A 16,256-nucleotide genomic window follows, 5' to 3' on the forward strand; every position below is an offset into this window, starting at 1 on the left:
GTGGTGGACAGCAGTCGCTGAAGAGTTTTTCTAAAAAGGGGGTCTCGCCCCAGATGACAAGCAACATAGCTACTATCAGGAATCTTTCCATATGTGCTCTATCACAGAACGTGGAGGCAGCAGATGTATGAGGACTGCTGACAATCTCATGTTTAAAAGAATGAATGATTTGCCCTTTCTTTAATCAGACATGACAGCTGCAGCACTTTATGGAATATAAATCTCAATCGTTTTCGCTGCAGTGGGCCGGGCCTTTCTCTATCATGGTTCCTTTTAATGAGCTTATCTGGAGAAACACAGCATCCCCCACAATATTCAGGGGAATATTTTCATGCAAACTATACCGGCAGCAGCAAGAGGTTCCTTACTGTTTGTCTCCAGACCGAGGCTACTCTGCTCCCAAGAGAGGGCAAATAAAAAGTTTCCTTATGTTTTCCAACTTTTTTTTTTTTTAATTAATAGACAGACTTGGCAACTCATATGCTTCATTTCAGTCAAGCTTTTGAAGTTTTCTCCCACAAAGCAATCATCTTGAGGTCAGATGCGATCCTGTGTTCCTAGAACACATTAAAACGTTCCCCCTTGGGCTTTTGAGATTCCAATAAAGAGTGTCCTATTTGCCTACCACAACCAGCATGGTCTAGCAGTGTTTAGTTAGCCCGCCAGTTCTAGGGTTAGCATATGCCAAAATTACTTAGGTCTTTAAGTCTTCCATGCTTCTCGCAAGAACTTTAATAGTCAAGGCAGGTGGAATCTGTTGTAGCCAGACAGGTATCAAAAGGAAGTCTGATTGCTCTTCCACATGGCCATTTCCAGCCTGCCTCGGCAGATTTAGGTCTCTCTCAAAGGAGAAAGCCAACAGTGGTCTATGGAGGCTCCCCGGGAAGAAAAACAAGCAAGCTTTTTGGACTTTTGGTTTTCGTTTTGCCTACATTTGCCATAGGAGAACTAGACAGAAGAATCAGCTGCTGTAGTGCATTACACACAAAACCCGTGTTACTGGCCGAGACACCAGCATACAAGGCTCTACACCGATTTCTTTCAAGTAAGAACAAGTACTATAAGAGATGGACACAGATAGCTGTTGGAGTGCGAGGAAACACCATGGTAACGCACGCTGGCACAACCTGCGGCAGTATCGGCACACTGGCAGCATTTCCCTGAAGTTTCGGATAAGCACTGCAAGTAAGGATGCAACTTAGAGTAACAGGATAATTCAGACACCCACAGAGGCATCAACTGCTCTTCCTGGGAAAGCCAGAACAGCGCCCATTTAAGGATTTTTCAAGTTGGAAAAACAAACAGAGTTAAACAACAGTAGTCTCTGAGGCAAAAAAATGGTATCTTGCATTTCCTGCAAAAGAAGAGGAGCCACCAGAGGGATGCAAACTGTGACCAAATCAACAGGAAAGAAAAAAGTCTGTAGCAGCACTTAGGCTGAAGCTATATCTGTCATTCAGCTCATAGTCGAGGAGAGGAGATTTCCAAGACAAGAGTCATTTATTCACCTTCTCATTGAAAGTTTCTGCTGAACAGATTAAAGAATCCTCTTTAGGGATATGCAGAAAGACCCTGTAGGATTCGGATCTAAAGCAAAGCAAGAATCCAAGTTTATGGCCAAGTTCTGTTGAGACTGACACGTTACACAAAATGGACAGCATAGCACGGCAGGATAGAAGCTATTTTAGCGAGACCGAACCAGCAAACATAGAATTGGGTCTGATGTTATCCTGTGGATGTCTTTTTGATGGGATGCTTAAAGAAAGGAGAAGGTAATCGGCAGAAGAGAGGAAATCCTGCAAGGTTATCACAGAGAACCTAATTTATGTCTGTAGAAAGTAGTGACCAGAAAGCATATGAAAGAAGAAAAGGAGACCCTCTTACACACTGAAAAGAGAGAAGATAGTGATGCAATGGTTAAAGAAGAAGGGGAAAAAAGTTAGGGATAGGAAGTTAAGGAAAGCAGAAACAAGAAGAGTCTCAGTGGTGCAGAAAGGGGAAAAAAAATCCCACACAGCTGACATGCTGCAGAGAAGGCAATCATTCTGATAACAAGGCTTCCCACCTCCTCTCCCCACCCAGTGCTTTCCAGCAATACTGGTGAAAAACTCTGTGCTTCCATCTATCTGCTTCCATCTTCTATAACTTCCAGAACTACTTCAGAACAGGTTGCAAAAGAACCCCTGTTCTATAGGGCAGGGATACCCATTTCAGAGTTGTTGGGTTGTTTTTTTTTTGGGGGGGGGGGTTGTTTTTAAATGAGCATCTTTCTTCTTCATCTATATTCAGACCTTGGGGTGACCCTGTCTAAATATTAACTTTTACAACAAGATACATCAGCAGATTAAGTGAGACTCTTCCATCCTGCAATTTCTTATAGCTGCTAACGACGTTCAGCTCCGGCATCAGCCATTGCTGGGAACCCTAGAATTTTTCCATTCATCTCCACTATGAACATGTCTAACTAGACAGATACATGACAGCGTGCAAACACGCACACAAAAGGTGATCCTATTCCTTCACAACAAGGAGGGACTCAAGCCAATACATGAGCCCAGATAGCCCAAACAGCAAGAGCAACTGTCAATCACACCAAATAAACTCAGTGCGAAGATCTACAAGGAGAATCCCCTATGCAGACACCGTTTTCTTTTGACATTGTCCTGTCCTAACTGCAGATCAGGTTTGCTGCAAGCGGCTGAAATACAATTAAGCCATGCAGTGATTGTAACATGATTAATATTAGTAATGGGAAACTGGCACAGCAAGTGCACAAATCATATGCCTAACAGCAACAGCTAGAGGAATTAGCAATAGAAATGAAGAGCTGACAGTTTAAGCAAGCTAACACTACATGGAGGAAAAAAAAAGACAAATAGCCACCAAGGGCAAATAAACAAGCTTACCGGCAATGGAAACAGCTTCCCATTTACTTTAATACACAAACTATTAGGGTAATTATCTTCTTGAGGGCAGCTTGTCTCCGCTAGGCATAACCTATATCCCCAAAGAGAAGAGGTGTCATTTTCAAGCGTCACTACATCCAAAACGGTTCACATATATGAAGACGTTGATTACATCAGCCAAGTTACAAGAGAACACTGAGGAAGATACCTTAGCTGAACTTGGACTGTGTAATCTCTCCTGCCTCCTGGCAAGAAGTCCCTGCGACAAAGAAAGGAAAAGAGAAATACCCATTTAGACAGCAAATCTCACATTCTAGTCATACACAGGAAGAACTGGCCCAACATCACTAAGCTTTGTTCTTTTTTTTTTCCCCCTTCCTTTTAATTAAGATAAAGCTATGAACAAGTCTTACAGGCCCCTACTGTTTTAGCTACTGCAAGTTAAGCAGAACTTTAGGACCATCATCTTCTATCAAGAGTTTATAGCGACAATAAAGTACGACACTGCCAGGAAGAACCAAATCCCATGCATTCTTCCGGCTCACACCATAGTTCTTATGACAACCCGAATCCTGGGACAAAAGACAAAAGCAGCTTTCCATTCACCCAGCCAGGAAACATACAGGGAAGAAGAGCTTACCACCTCTCCCAACAGCCACAATTATTTAAAACAGAGTAATTTTTAACTCCCTAGTGGTGCAGCATCACCCCCAGCTGCACATAAGTTCTGTGCAGAGTAGTTCTGGATGAAAAGAGCCTGTTACCCAGTATAATTCTGTGAGGATTACTCCTCCACACCTGCAAGCTTATGGGATGCATATAGACGCACAAAACAAACCATACCACAACAAACAACCTGTTCTGCTGAAACTTTGCAAAAATAGTTATCTACACTAGTGCCACACTCCTTCCACTTACCTGGAAATACAGATTTCTCTGACCTGCTGAGGTGTTAAAGCAAAGATAAAAAACTTCTCTTGGAACCTCTGAATACTGCTCTGTACTGAAAAAGAGAGAAAGAAAAAGAGGTTTAACCATAGCGGTTGAAGTCATTGATTAACACAGGACTCGCAACCAAGATTTCCTGGATTAAGGCACACGTCGGTTACGAATATAATCAACTTGTTGCACCGCCTGTAACTGACAGCAGGAAAGCAAGGGTACAAATCATTCATTCAGCTATATTCAGATGGCTTAATATCGCATTACACTTTGGTCCTAAGAAGCTTGGCGAGCTGCATTGTAATCCTCAGAGGGAGGAAGGATAAGCTGAAGCTTCCCAGAATTCTCACACATCGACCGAAGAACGCAAGACAATACAACACTGGATACCCGATGGGGGGGGGGGGGAGGGGAGAACCATAACAAGATGCTGACAACTATTTTAAGATACTAAGAGGAGAATGTGCATAGGAAGTTATTAATGGACAGCTGGAAATTATTTAATTCAAAAACAGCTAAAGGTAACTATGCCTTTGGGGAGGAAGGGAGCGAATGACCCCCAGTGCTAGAGAAGCCAGCTGCGCTACATGTCTGGGAATACCCTTTACTAGCATTTGGAAAAAAACAAAAAATAAATATTCAGCTTTAGTATCAGAATCCTACTTGGCCATTAGTGATGGGAAGCAATAATGTTTTGCTATTAAGGATTCACAGCATATATCCATTCCTTCTCTACTTCTTCTGGATGTGAAAAATTAGAAGTCTTGACCTGAAATAAAACCAGGTTGGACTCGTTCAACAGTTTAAAGTATCCAACCAGGAGGACAATTGTAAAGACAGTATAATTAAACCATGCAAATTTGGAAAAGCTACACTGTCACGGTACACTTCAACATTCGGAGAAGAAAAGAGCCTCTATCCAAAACATACACAAGAGGACACACCATGAAACAGAATCCAGGCGAAGCACATGCACCACCTTCCTCAAACACTTCAAAGGCACTACGCTGTGTTTGGATGCACGCACAGCACATGCGGCGTTTTATATTTCAAAATAGTACTTGAGCACGTTTTTAAGAGACCATAAAAGGGTCTTCTCTTATTGAATTGAGGAAGAGTTAAAGCAAAAAAAAAAATCCACATCTACATCCCCTCTTACGTTATCACACTAGTATAAAAGGATATGGATGCTGAGTCCTTTTAAAGAGTCACACTGATGCAGACTATATTCCTAGCTCTCTGACCTATTCTGCCTATTTGCTTTCTAAATCCTTAATTCTCAAAGACGGAATGAACAAGTTTTCTGCTTCTCAATGCACAATTCATGATCTAAAAATATTAAACAACGGAAGTATCTTCTCCAAATTTGCTCATGAATCCCTGTTAGAGTGATTTTCAGCTGACGCTCACACATTTTTTTCAACATCAGAAAAGCCCACTACTCGCCTATCAAGCTACTCTTCACACCTCGTTTCCCCACTCTTCCTCAGACACAAACCTAAGTTGTAGCTCCAGCTGCTGCCACCTTCGGGTACCGTGTTCTGGAAGGGGGCGTAATTCCAATTTGGGAGGTTGAAGGCAAGCAAGTGCTCAAGTAAGACCATCCTTTCCCCCCACCTCACCCATTTCCAAAGGGAACCCAAATGGTACAGAACCAGATGATCCCCTCTCTTATGAGGGCTGGGCAACACGCAATGAAGAGCCTATGATTTTCAAGCAAAAAAGAGGAATTCACACGCAGCCCTAACTACAACTCGGTGACACTCCCAAGGAAGCATTCTCCTTTCAGGAACAGGAGGATTTCCCACAGTGGAAGAAGCCGGCTGTTAAGAAAATTCTTTAACTTATTACTGCCATCTCTAGGTTTCATTAAGCAGAAGACAAAAGTTAATTACACAGCAGAAATATAGTGCAGAGCACACACTGCTTTCAAATTTTCCAACTGAAATATTTCAGTTGAAATACTTTTTTTCAATTGGGAAAGCAGGATTTAAACAGGACATCAGTGCACCATCGGATTCTCTTGAAATGCAATGGCAGTATTAGCCATAGAGCTGCCCAGTACCAAAGCAGCTATTGTACTAATGCATAATTTTTGACAATAAATGCCTCAGTCTCATCAAACAGGGTGTCACAATATGTAAACAGAGGTGACAGCAAGCATTACAAATAATGATTGCTACTTGAGATGCCGGAGGGTGACTATCAGCAGATGCCCTTCCTGAGGTACAAAGTCACAACCTTGAAGACACTATTATTGCTTAGGAAATTAAGCTGTTTTAGAGGATGCAAACAGCTGACAAAAAGCTGAAAGCGTTTCTATTGAGAAAAAACTCAAAAGTATGATAACTACACCAAGGCAAAAATTTGAGTAACACAACATTTAGTAAAATGGCACTGATGCCTGCTTTTGTTATTTGGTCTTTAATAAAAGAGTCCCCTTGTTATCTGTAGTCCCCAGCTACACTACTCACTTTAGATCACCGCCATTTGATTTCACACCCTAATTCAAAGGCTGTGCATCAAGTCATGTGTGCACAGCTGCATGCCAGAAAACTGCAAGTAAGGTATCCCTCTGCTGCAGTAGTACAGAAAATAAGCTAATTTCATGAAGATTTTAGCTTCAAAAACAATACCCAATTGAAATATGTATTTCTACAATCTTGAAGCAAGTTCTCTCCTACAGGTCACCCCCAAAAATTATTATACAGACTGAAACACAGGTTTGCACCTGGCTGAAGTCATAGTTACCCAGGCAGAAGTCTTACAGGGTTCAGATTCCAGTATCTATTCAAAAGCTGTTAACGAATCAAGGGGAAAAAAAAATGAAGGGGAAGTTATCACTTCCATGCTGAATCATTTGTGCATAAAAACTGTTTTAGATTGACTGGGTTACCACAAACCAGACCGTGATATGTAAGTGGATTGTACTTGCATCTTGTTGAAAAGAATTTTATTCAACATTTGCCAACTGAAGACAATAGTTACGCTGAAGTCTTACGTGGAAGTGCTTTTCACACTGCTGAGCAGCAAGCTATTATTTACAATCAGTTGGTATTACTAAATCATTACGGAACATTTTCTACCCTATACACAGGGTAAGACAGGTTGAATTTCAAGACAGAAAACAACCTATTTGCAAATAATTCAAATGCCTTTCTCTTCTGAGCGTATTGAGAAAGCTACCCAAGATTTCAAATTAGTTGGAACACACAGAGATCTACTCTGCCATACTGTACTGATTAAAATGCAAAAACAGATAGGCTGAGAATCCATCACTAAAACTGGGTATAAAAAAGCTGAACATTTGCTGTACAGTCAAAGCATGTATTTCAGTGCAATATGCCAAAACCTGCAGTTGCAGGGAGAGAGACGCAGACTAACAAACCAGTGAACTTGTTTTTCTGACACTGTAACAACTTACTACCGAACCCGAAATCCACTTCCTGACAGCCCCGACAAGTGTGCTCATTTGTACCAGTCAGATACCTCAGGTCCAAATCTTCCAGACAAATGTAATTTAATATTCAAAAGACAGGAATTTACATTTATCTTCAATTATATATTTGCAGAAGAGAACACTGCTTGCTGCAGTGTGGCTTGACAATACTGGGGAGAGAGGAGGAGAAGAGGGGAAGCGTAGAGATGAGAAGGGAAGGAAGCGTCCACTTTTCACCATCTGCAGAAAGCTTTTCATTAAGCCTGGACTTAGGTGTTGCTTAAGTCAACGTTATTTCACAGCTTAAGCAACACAGAACCATTAAACACTTACCTAGGCTTGTAGGTTTGATGAGCACATCAAGCACATCATAAAAAGGTAGGCTTTTCAGCTGGACATCAGGATGAACAGGTGGAATCGGCGGGGACGGCTGCTGCATCTCAAAGTGCGGCTTAGTGTCTTGGAGAAGCACCGAACTGACAGGCGACGAGGGAGACTGAGGCGTGACCGACGTAGACGGGAGCGGGTGAATTCCAGCAACAGCTAAGTCAGGCTCTACAGGAGAGGAACTGCTGTCCAAATTGAAAACTGCAGGTTTTATGGCCGATAAGTCCGAAAGTCCTTCAATCGTCCTTGGGTACCGACGCCTATAGAGTTCTCGGATTTTTATCTGAACTGCTGGGCTGCAGCCACTCTTCAGTAAGTGCAGTGCCCTCATCAGGAGGTCATGCTTCCGCCCGCTTTTATTACGTCCAGCAAAGCCCAGCAACACTTGTAGTTCAGAAACACGAAAACTGGATACCATATTCTAGAAAGAAAATGGAGATAAGCATAGGTGAACCAACAGTACACTAAGTGAGCCTTTCCGAGGAGCACAGTGAAGTATCTGAACTTCCACCATTCTAGTTTCACATTTATCATCTTAGACACATCTCACTCATACCCTTACCCAACACAAGAGTATTTAAATTTAAAGCAAAAGATTGAAGTGTCCAGGAAGAAGCTTGAGGTTGGCTGGATTATCTCAAAAGACTTCCAGTTCCCCTCACAAACAATTAAAACAAGAACCCATGCAGTGATATCTTGAGTTTAGAAGAAGCCAGAAGTATCAGCTCTCTCTGCCTCACTTGAAGAGGCACCAAATCAAAAGTTTAACCACTATTACCACCTATCCTCCACCATGCTTTAAGAAGTATTTAAGTTCTATATAGTTTATTTTGAAGCATCCTTTATTTTGGGCAGCATTTTAAACGCATGCATGATCACAGACAGGCGTGTCAGCTTTCACTCTTGAAGGAATGGCACAGCAAGATGGACATTTTGTTAAAAAGTTACAGCATTTCACATTAACAGACTGTTTAATCACCATAATTGATTCTTCTAGACTATGACAGAAAACTTCCTGACTGTTCTCTTAATATCATATGTTGGTACCTTAGGACACTGAAGGATCTCTTCAAAGAAAATGATCAAGTAAACGGTACTCTTATCAGAGTTTAGAACACAAACAAAAAACCCTACTACAGACTAGTAACTTGGCACATGCCCCCAGTCTTTCATTTTTGTGAGTGAGCTCTATTTTCAGAGAGGTCTAAAATTGCCTAGGATTCTGCTAAGCAATTTCCTTTCTATTTGTGTATCAGTTTATGCACCTTAAAGTGATTATCTAAAATCCTAAGGTACTATTCTCATCATCCATACCCTCTTTTTTTTTTTTTTTTTCCTTATTTGTGTGTGGGGCAGGGGGGAGGTAAGATGGCTTATTTCAGGTATTGATGTTTTAGTTTTTCCCCAGTATCACCAGATAGTCAGTTTGGCTATGGCGATGTTTCTATCAGGAAATCAACTAAGCAGTCTTCAAACTGGTATTCCCTATCCCCAACACAAATGCACCAAAGACGTAATAGCTGGTGAAAACTGTCTTATATACAGTGCCTATTCCAAGTGGCTCACCCTAACTTTTGAAGAAAGAGAGGCCAAGAGCAGATGTCTTCTTAATTTCATCGCAGCAACTTCTCGCAACAGCAAAACAATACAGGGGAAAAAAGGAGATGGAGAACAAACAGAAATCTGAAGTTCATTTGCAAGCTGCCAGAGAGGTTTCTTGCCACCCATCCTTCCCTTGTTACTTTTCCTTAGACTCATAGTCAAGCACGGTGAAGAAAATTAAACTTCTCAATAGTCTTTAAAAATAGCTTGGAGTACTATAACAACTTTATAGTCATGCCACATAAAAGAAAAATGGTGTTAATTGTAAAAGAGAACACCAATATTGAAGAATTTATTGCAAACTTATCTATAGACAGTTAGAAAGGAGTTAATGTTACTACCAAGCTTGTGCATCAGATAGGGAGAGTAAGCACAATTCTGATTCTATAATCAGAACATAAATGGATAAAATAATCCTTTACATTGAGATTAAGGAAGCAGTGCGCCCTGCAACAAACTTTCTATTACCCTTACTGCTGCCTTCGTTGCATTCCTGCAAGTTAATCAAGGTGAAATATGCAGTCAATCATGCCTGGAAACAGCTAACATTTTATGTGGAAATTCTACAAACTAGCACTTTGTTCCAAGATGGATTTCATTTTATTAGAAGTCACACGCTGACTTCAATATCACAGTCAGCAAGATTTTAAATTGAGTAACGCCTCCATTAAAAATGCTTGGGAGTATAAAAAAATACATTTTTGCCCAGCCGTGCAAAAATCTTACATGCGCTTTTGAAAGAAGAGTCTTGCAAAAGTGAATTTTACTGGAAGTAATTAAACAATGGCTTTTGCAACATTTTCCCCCGAGCGCTGATTCTGTGTTCCCTCTAAGGCAATAATAATTGCACGCATGAAAATATGGCAAGTCTGATCTACGCACTTTAGTTCATCATTACATTTACAGATATACCAAAGTGGACACACCATAATCAATAAGGTTTTATGAACGCATAACACATGCTTAGGAGCAACTATAATCATGGTACAAGACAGATGACTTCAAATAAACCTCATCAAATCATTTTCTTTTGGGGTTCCACTGGTATTGCAGAAGATCACAGCCAAGCTATTAGCATGCTTTTCACACCACCGAATCAAGATGAGACACTCAAATTGTCATGTAAATGCCATCAATTTTCTCTTAAATTCTTTACAGATACACATTCCAATAAGGTTTTTTTCAATGCAGAAGGCCAAAGCTACTTTATTTTTACTGTTTCTCCATAAACCACAAAAAATAGTTAGACTGAACTTTAAGAAAGGAAATCAGTCCCGATATGTCAAGTACTTTGATACTCCAGAAACTCCCCTCCAACCTCAAAACACATTCTTGAAGGTCATAAGACATTTCACAGGGTTTTTTTGTTTCTTTTTCCTGAACTATAGCAACAATGACTCAAGCAGAAATATTGTTTCAGAGCAGTAAGCTGTAGGTGCATGTGGAAGTGCACCCATTTAACAGGGGTGGCGTTAGGGAACCCAGGAAACGCTGACACTCCACCAAAATTAATGGAAGGCATGTTTCAGAGCAGGATAAGGGATCAAGCCATCTCTAAACAAGACACTTGGTTCTCCGCACTCCCCCTGCCAGAGCCACCTGCTATTTAACACTGTTATCGTACTTACGCGCACATTTGAATGACAGGTAGCCCAGAAAGCCTGTTCAGTTCCTGACATACGTCTGTGTAATCACTGACAACGAATACAGCTTCTGGGGCAACCTTAACTATGTAAGTCGCAAATCCTACGCTTGAAGCTGCGGACGCAATCCAAAACAACCCAAAAGCTCTAGTCGGTCTCCACCGAACAGTCCTGCTCCAGCCATACTTGCTTCTAGCCATTTTCTGGAGAGCCTGAAGATGATATAGGGAAGGAAGACACCGAGGATCAACTCCACAAGCCTCCGCTCCTGACTTTGAGCCCTTTTCCCAACCGCTCGTTAGTGAAGAGCGGCTCACTTTTGACAAGTTTTGCAGTAAATTAACATGCATACTGTTTCAGGTGGGTTACAAATGCAAGATATTTATAAGAGCAACTCATGTCTTGGGATGGTTGAAGACGACCTCTATATGCTAACCTTAAACATATTCTGAAAAATGATGTACTGAAATGTAAAACTGGAAATTCTGGGCAAGAATGAAGATGCCTCTGGTAAAATCTACATTAGCAAGTAGTGCAGTACAGTAAGAGCAGCTCTGAAGGCCAAAACCGTGCAGACAGCAGGAACATCTGATCCTCAGTATTATGGGGATTTTACTTTGTATTAAGTCTGGTCTGGTCCCCAAATTAGGTATTAAATTCTTCAAAGCTGCATGCCCCTAACACCACAATATAAATCCTAAATCAAACACTTATGTACAATTCAAAGAAGTCCCTCAAAATAAAGCTTGATCCATTTCGTTACACTTTTTTTTTTTAAAAGCATCATGAACTACATTGTCTCATTCCTCTCCCCATCACAGTAGCACAGTTTGAGCATTAATTGCTAATTATTCTCAATACATGGATATTTTAAGGTTTGATCTCTGGCTTGATTAAGTGATTGTGCATTTAGGAAGCACAGGAGAATGAAGCACAGATGCAAGATAACCTCTAATAAAACACTGTTAGTAACTTAGCTTTTTAACGATGCTGAATGTTAATTGCAACCTAAAGATCACTACATCACCAAGACAGAAGTTCAGTATGTCTAGTCTGTCCATTACATTCCATCATTTTAAGTTCACCCCAGATCAACATGTGGAGTTTGAGTGAGAAGTTAAACTCCCAAACCAGCTGGCATATATAATACAATATTATTAACATGTTTAAAATGAAAGAGTACAAAAAAAGAAGCGTTTGGCAATGCAGCTTTAAATGGACACATGCAAATAGCTCTCAGCGTTTTCTTCTCTGCCAACAATTTAGAACCCAAGCTTTAAAGTAGACGCTTACATCTGCAACATGTTATAACCACCGATTTAAATGTTATTTAAATGTTATTGTTGAGAAGACTATGTCAAGTAAGACAGGCACCTATAAGGATCCTCTTTGTCATATTATCACCATCATCTCTCTCATTCCTCAACTAGACTGAATCCGTTGGCTTCTAGAGATCAGCAGCCTGTCAAGGACAGCATGCAGACTGTCCTGTTCTTTACCAAATCAGAGTCAGGAGGCCAGCAGAAACTCGGGGGGAGCCAGGAGATGTGCGCTCTCTCTCTCAAAGCGACAAACTACAACCAAGTCACCTTATTTACAGTATTTTGCTTAGATGCAAACCATCAAGCCATATCTTGGCAAATTGAGAGTTTGGTAGGAGCTGTAATCATTTTCTCACAGACAGCCCTCAGAAGGAGCTGGAGTTCCCAGGTCCTGGGCATTATATTCTGTTCAAAAACCTGTCCATGTGCCATCTTTGGCCTCCAGGCCACAGGTTGCTGACCTCTGCTCCAAGTCCATCTTTACCTACATAATCCCTTTGACATCCACAGGGCTACTTCTGAGCAAAGATTACGGAAAAAGGTATGAGCCATGTTTAGAAACGCATCCATGAACAGCTGGTCTGGAAATTGTATTTCTAAACTAAAAAAATAAAGTGAAAAAGTGGCACTCTCCATGTCACCTCACCATCAACTCCTTAATATTCCATAAACTGATAACCTACAGGATTTAACAAACTACTAATTAATAGAGGCCTTATCTGAAGTAGCTTCTCTCTCTCTCTCCAAAGCTTAAGGTCTATAAGGGTAAGCCTTATCTTGGCCTTTTTTCAGCAATACCTTGAAAAGAAGCGACTATGGTTACAACCATTTCTGAATCTTTAAATAAAAGTAGATATCCCCAAAAGGCACAACGTAACAGCAGGTTCTTGTGAATCTCTTAGTTTTCTTTCACACAGGGAAAGCCTTCTTTCAGTTACAACCCTTTGGGTCGCAGCTCCCCGGAACTTTTAAAGATCCAGATGATGGTGGGGGTGGCACTAACCAATATTAAAATGATGTTTCAGCTTGAGAAGAGAAGCATGCTGCCCCTGTAAGCTTCCCTCAAAAACAGGATTGAAGACAGAACTCTGACCTCCCGCTTTTAATCAGTCCCTAACAGCTTACTAGAAGAAATTCAACGCTCCAAATTGCCCCAGTGTCCTTTTATAAGGCAGGTAGAGATCACATATTACAGGAAGCTGCAATCAACACAAGAGCAGCAAACAATACTGCCATTAAAAAAACCCACTGTAGGTTAATCTATAAAGCAGCAGTTTAAGATCACTCCTGAAGGTCAATTCATAGATGATAAGGATAAGAAGGAAAAAAAAAATCCTGCAAAAACAAAAAAAAACCATACACACACACTCTGGCCAAAAGTAGGAAGAAATTGTTGTCAGAAATAAAACTTAAACAAACAAGTCCAGTATCTGCTAGATATACCCAAACATACCCCCCCCCCCAAAAAAAAACAACTTAGCAGTAGTAAGGGCCTTTAAGGCAAGAGGCAGTCTTCTATATTTGTTTCCAAAAAAAAAAAAAGGAGAGGTTTCCCAAAATGGACCATGAATTACTATCAGCTGTGTGCTGAGCAGACATTCAGACAAGCTCCAGACTAGTGGATTCATTTCACAGGCACTCCAGTTTAGAGATAAGATGAATGGAAACATCAAAAGAGGTTTCTTCAGACTAGTGTTTAACTACCAAAACCCTCTAATCTCCAGTGAAGAAAGGGTAGTCCTGCAGTTGGCCTGAAACCCAGTTCCTTTTTCCTTCCATACTGCCCGCGTTACTTTTGGCAGGCGACTCAGGTGCGTATCTACATTTCAAAGGTACTTAGACACCCATTTCCCAGGAAGAGCCTATCAATGCTTTTACACATCTAGGTAAGTGAGCACAGGGCTTTGGAAGAAGCAAATCATGTCTCTGGCTCAAGTGCCCAGAAGAAGTGCTACATAAATGAGTAACCTCCTCTACAAACACTGGGGTTTTAGCCACCAATGTAGCTACACGAGTTTGAAAGATATTGGAGAGAGGGCTAGAAATGAGTCAGGGCAGCCAACAAGAAAATAAGTAAACACAAACAAGAATGTTAAAACACTCTTTTCACAGCTTCAGGTTTAAGAAGTGCTGCTTTATTCCCACCTCCTTCCAAGACTGAGAGCACTGCTGCCCTCAAGAAAAATAAAATAGTAATAAAAGTCTGATAGGAACAACCGGGCTCCTCACTGACACTACAGTCGCTTCAACCAAAGCGGTGTTAGCACTGGAAGAAGCCTGACCAAAGGAAATTCTCCGGCGATTGCAGCATATTTCCTACTGCTGGTCAGACCACTACAAGCCAGTTCAGCCATCGGACCTTTCTCCGCACTAAAGCCTAACTCGCACTGGTTCATATTTAACTGGCTTTTTTCCTCCCCCCCCCCCCACACCCTTTTCCCTCTCCATTTTGTGTAAAAGCCTGGGCAGGGGGGAGGACTTCGGTGCTCACGTCGTGCTCGGCAGGCAGCACTTTCGCCGGCGTGGATGCTGCCCAAGGAGAGATCCCCCTCCTAACAAAGATACGGACAGATTCCTCGCGAAATGGAGAGGCCTCTGAGCGGAGATTATGTACGAACATATACGTATTTTTATCTACATGAAACGCGTGGAAGAGGCGACGTGGTTAGCGCCTCACGTACCCAGCTTAAAACACCCAGGGACTCCCCCCCTCCCTCCCGAGAAATCTGCTACAGAAAGTCCACGAGCACAACACAAAAGGCGCCCGATTAAAAGCGACAAAACGGGTCTGCAAAGAGACGCCAGAAGCCACGCTCGAGAGGGGCATCCTTCGCGATCGGAAAGCGGTTAATGACTCAAAAAAAAAATAAATAAATAACAAAATAAAGACGACAACGAAGCCGGCGGCGCTGCCCCTGCCCCGGTGCGCACAAAGCACACGACCTTCCCGGCAGCGGCAGAGCCGCCCGGTGCTGCGGGAGGGGCCGCCACCGCCGCGGTGGCTTGTAAGATGTCGGAGGAAAAAAAAAATAGATAAAAAATAAAAATAATAAAATAACGTGAAAATGGAAGCTGGGCTCGCCACCCCCACCCCCGGCAATCCCGCCGGGACCGCCGGGGCGAGGCGCGGAGCCCCCCGCCCGCCCCAGGCCGCGCTACCGGCGGCGCCGCTCCCGCCCGGGCGAAGGCAGCGGCGGCGCCGCGCGTGATTTCCGGCGGGCCGTTACGGGCTGCCGCCGCCGCCGCCCCGGCGCCACAGGGGATGCGCGGCGGCGGCGGCGGCTCCCCGCGCCCCGGCAGGAAGGGCCGGCGGCGGCGCGGGGGGCTCCAAGGGCCGGGCGACATCTTGGCCGCGCTCTTCCCCCGCCGCCTCGCGCCCTCCTCACCCGCAGCTCCTCGAAATCCGCCATTTTCTACCCGCTGCTGCCGCCGCCGCCGCTGCTGCCGCCGCCGTCGCCGGGCCCCGCCGCGGCCGCCACCATCGTGCACCCCGTGCGCGCCCCCGGCACGTGACGGCGGAGGGCGGCGCCACCGGGGGGGGGGGCGGGAGCCCGGCCCGACCCGACCCGCCTCGCTCCGCGGGGGGCGCCCGCGCCGACCGGCCGCCGCCTCGCCGCCCTCTGAGGGGAGCGCGCCGCGGGCCGGGGCCCTGGGGGCGAGGGCAGGGCTGAGCCCGACACCCCGGGGATAAAAATATAAAAATAAATCACCACAAGAACCGGGCTAAACTCCTCCGGGCCCCTCGGGGCACCAGCCGGCGGCCCAGGCCCCAGGGAGGCCGCGGTGCTTTCGGCACCCCGTGGGGAGCCACCTTCCAGCTGACCTTCAGGGGTCCCTGCGGGACGCGATTACACACCTCCCCTACCCCCCCCCCCAAAAAAAAAAAAAAATCACGATTACAGGCGTTTTTAGGTACCCCGTAGTCACAAAGGGTCAGCCCAGCATTTCATCGGCAGCACCCTACTTCTAAAGGGATCTATTGCAAGAACTTACGCAGTACTTAAGCAGTGTTATT

General features: G+C 43.4%; 1 protein-coding gene across 6 annotated transcripts in view; it reads right to left on the bottom strand.

Moving 5' to 3' along the window:
* Positions 1-16,089, bottom strand: part of PIAS2 (protein inhibitor of activated STAT 2) — a 32,502-nt gene extending 16,413 nt beyond the window's left edge. For 3 of the 6 annotated variants that reach the window (XM_067315283.1, XM_067315282.1, XM_067315284.1), the window contains exons 1-5: positions 9,241-9,306; positions 7,621-8,095; positions 3,825-3,909; positions 3,115-3,165; positions 2,907-2,997 (exon numbers count right to left, since the gene is read on the bottom strand). In XM_067315283.1, the coding sequence (XP_067171384.1) occupies positions 2,907-2,997; positions 3,115-3,165; positions 3,825-3,909; positions 7,621-8,095; positions 9,241-9,291 (753 nt within the window). In that variant the 5' untranslated portion in view covers positions 9,292-9,306. Of the gene's footprint in view, positions 1-2,906; positions 2,998-3,114; positions 3,166-3,824; positions 3,910-7,620; positions 8,096-9,240; positions 9,307-15,627; positions 15,743-15,951 lie in introns of those variants that run through there. The other 3 variants (XM_067315286.1, XM_067315285.1, XM_067315287.1) reach the window with 2 other exon arrangements.
* Positions 16,090-16,256: the final 167 nt, after the last annotated feature.

This window comes from Apteryx mantelli, chromosome Z, assembly GCF_036417845.1.
Source record: "Apteryx mantelli isolate bAptMan1 chromosome Z, bAptMan1.hap1, whole genome shotgun sequence".
NCBI classification, from domain to species: Eukaryota; Metazoa; Chordata; class Aves; order Apterygiformes; family Apterygidae; genus Apteryx; species Apteryx mantelli.